At 31.1% G+C, this 1,925-nt stretch overlaps 1 protein-coding gene across 1 annotated transcript; it reads right to left on the bottom strand.

Annotated features, from left to right (window-relative positions):
- Positions 1 to 1,385, bottom strand: LOC113363904 (ataxin-3-like). The gene is given in 5 exon segments (XM_026606385.1): positions 1 to 191; positions 299 to 548; positions 763 to 1,233; positions 1,235 to 1,299; positions 1,362 to 1,385. Coding segments are annotated over 5 exon segments (942 nt in total). The 3' UTR covers positions 1 to 59.
- Positions 1,386 to 1,925: the final 540 nt, after the last annotated feature.

Below are 1,925 nucleotides of genomic sequence, written 5' to 3'. Positions count from 1 at the left end.
GTTTAGAACTGATAGTAACTTTGTTATTTTTAAAATTTGATTTATTTAATAAACTATTACTAATCTTTTATCATATTTTGAGCGCTGCTTACATCTGATTCAATGCGAAGCATTCGATTACAATCGGCAGTCTCTAACGAATCAGGTGTTACAGGATTGGAAAAACATTCTAAACTCAATCTTAAGGCAGCCTGCAATTGTAATATATAAAAAAAACATCAAAGCTGTCAATGTCATGTTTGAAAGTACTATTATTTAAAATTTTAAAATATCTATAAATATTGGAAATTTACTTTACCTGTAGTTCCTCATCATCGGTCGGAATTGGTTGTATTTGTATAATTTCCTTTACACTATTACTCTCGCCCTGCAAACTTAGAGAAATTGCTTTTTGCAAATCTTCATCATCATCTGAAGAAATAGCAGTAGATTCTTGTTCCGTAGAGTGAGCTAACGGCTGATCAGTCTCTAACGTTATCGGAATTATATGCTCTTTACCATTAGGTATAGCAATAGGTGATTGCTCCAATGGTATATTTATAGTTGGCCTAAAACAAACTAATTTGTAAATCTAAGTTATATTAAATATAACTAAAATAATATGTCGATACGAACCTTTCTGGTTCAAAAATCATGTATGTATTTAAAATAAATTACATACATAGCAAATAGAAAATTAAAATTGTTGCTAATACGAATAGCACTTTAGACAGTAAACTGTTTTCAAAAATGTTATGGTTATTGGTAATTGCATATAAGTACCTAAGGGAGAGTTGTGTTTCATTAACTAATTTATCAGCATCACACTGTGGAAAAACTCCAGACACTACAAATATTGTGTACCCTGACGATTGCAACTCGTTAAGAAATTCAGCAAGATAAGTGTCACTCATGTATTTAGGCCCCGAGAGTAAAGAGTTAAGATTAAACCACTCATAGCCAAATTTTCGGATACAAAACCAATGATTTTGGTGATGACAAATGAATGCGTTCATCATGCTAGGATCAGCACGGGCGCTTAGGGCTTCTGGTTCACTGCTCCAGTAGTTCACTAAATCCAATCCCCACAGGGATAAGGCTTTACTTATAACTTGAACTGAGAAATAGCCAGTGTCATCTAGATTATTAGAGGGCTGCTGGAGAAATTGTTGGTATTCATCAGAATCAACTCCGTTCTCAGCCATCTGTTCTCTTTCCTCATCATCGAGCTTGTTTGCTATTATACTTAATTTCTGCAGAAAAATATGGGCCTTGCAATAAAGCATTTAGACAATGCTGAGCACACAAACGACCGTCTTGCTAAAAATGAATACACACAATTACAATTACATTAACACATAGAAACAAAGTATGCAATTTACCTTCTCATGAAATATGATATCCATTTTTGTTTTAACGTTTAAAATAAATAAACAAAACGCTTTTTCAATCAACGAGTTACAATATATTTACAACACAAATTAATCATAACTTCAAATAGGTGCATTCCGTCATATTACCATTTATGACAAGTGACAGTCGATGAGATTTCTTATGCAATCTGGTAACATTATTACTCCCAAACATACCACGCAAAATAAATATTCAAATATAATTTGGAGTTTTTTTTAAATTTATATAATCATAATCAGGTTGATTTACTAAAATAGGAAGTGAACATGTCAAATTTTTGAATCAGAACATAATTACCGGTTTTACTTTGTTTTTGATTACGAACTTATTTCGTAAAAGCTTCCATAGTAGAAAGGAATTTCAAAGTTAAGGTAGTTCCCGTACCAGAATTAAATATTCGAGCAAAAAAATTAATAATCAATAAATTTCAATAGTTTTCAAAAAGATAATTATTTATCGTATATTTATTCGTACATATAATATAACGTGACGATCTTATCGCTTAAAACACTTGAAAATGTTTACATTAACAA

Source organism: Ctenocephalides felis, unplaced genomic scaffold (genome assembly GCF_003426905.1).
Source record: "Ctenocephalides felis isolate EL2017-DRISC unplaced genomic scaffold, ASM342690v1 CF-g0.4_SCAFFOLD_00845, whole genome shotgun sequence".
NCBI classification, from domain to species: domain Eukaryota; kingdom Metazoa; phylum Arthropoda; class Insecta; order Siphonaptera; family Pulicidae; genus Ctenocephalides; species Ctenocephalides felis.
The sequence above is the reverse complement of the archived record's forward strand: the minus strand, read 5'-3'. Positions and strand labels throughout refer to the sequence as shown.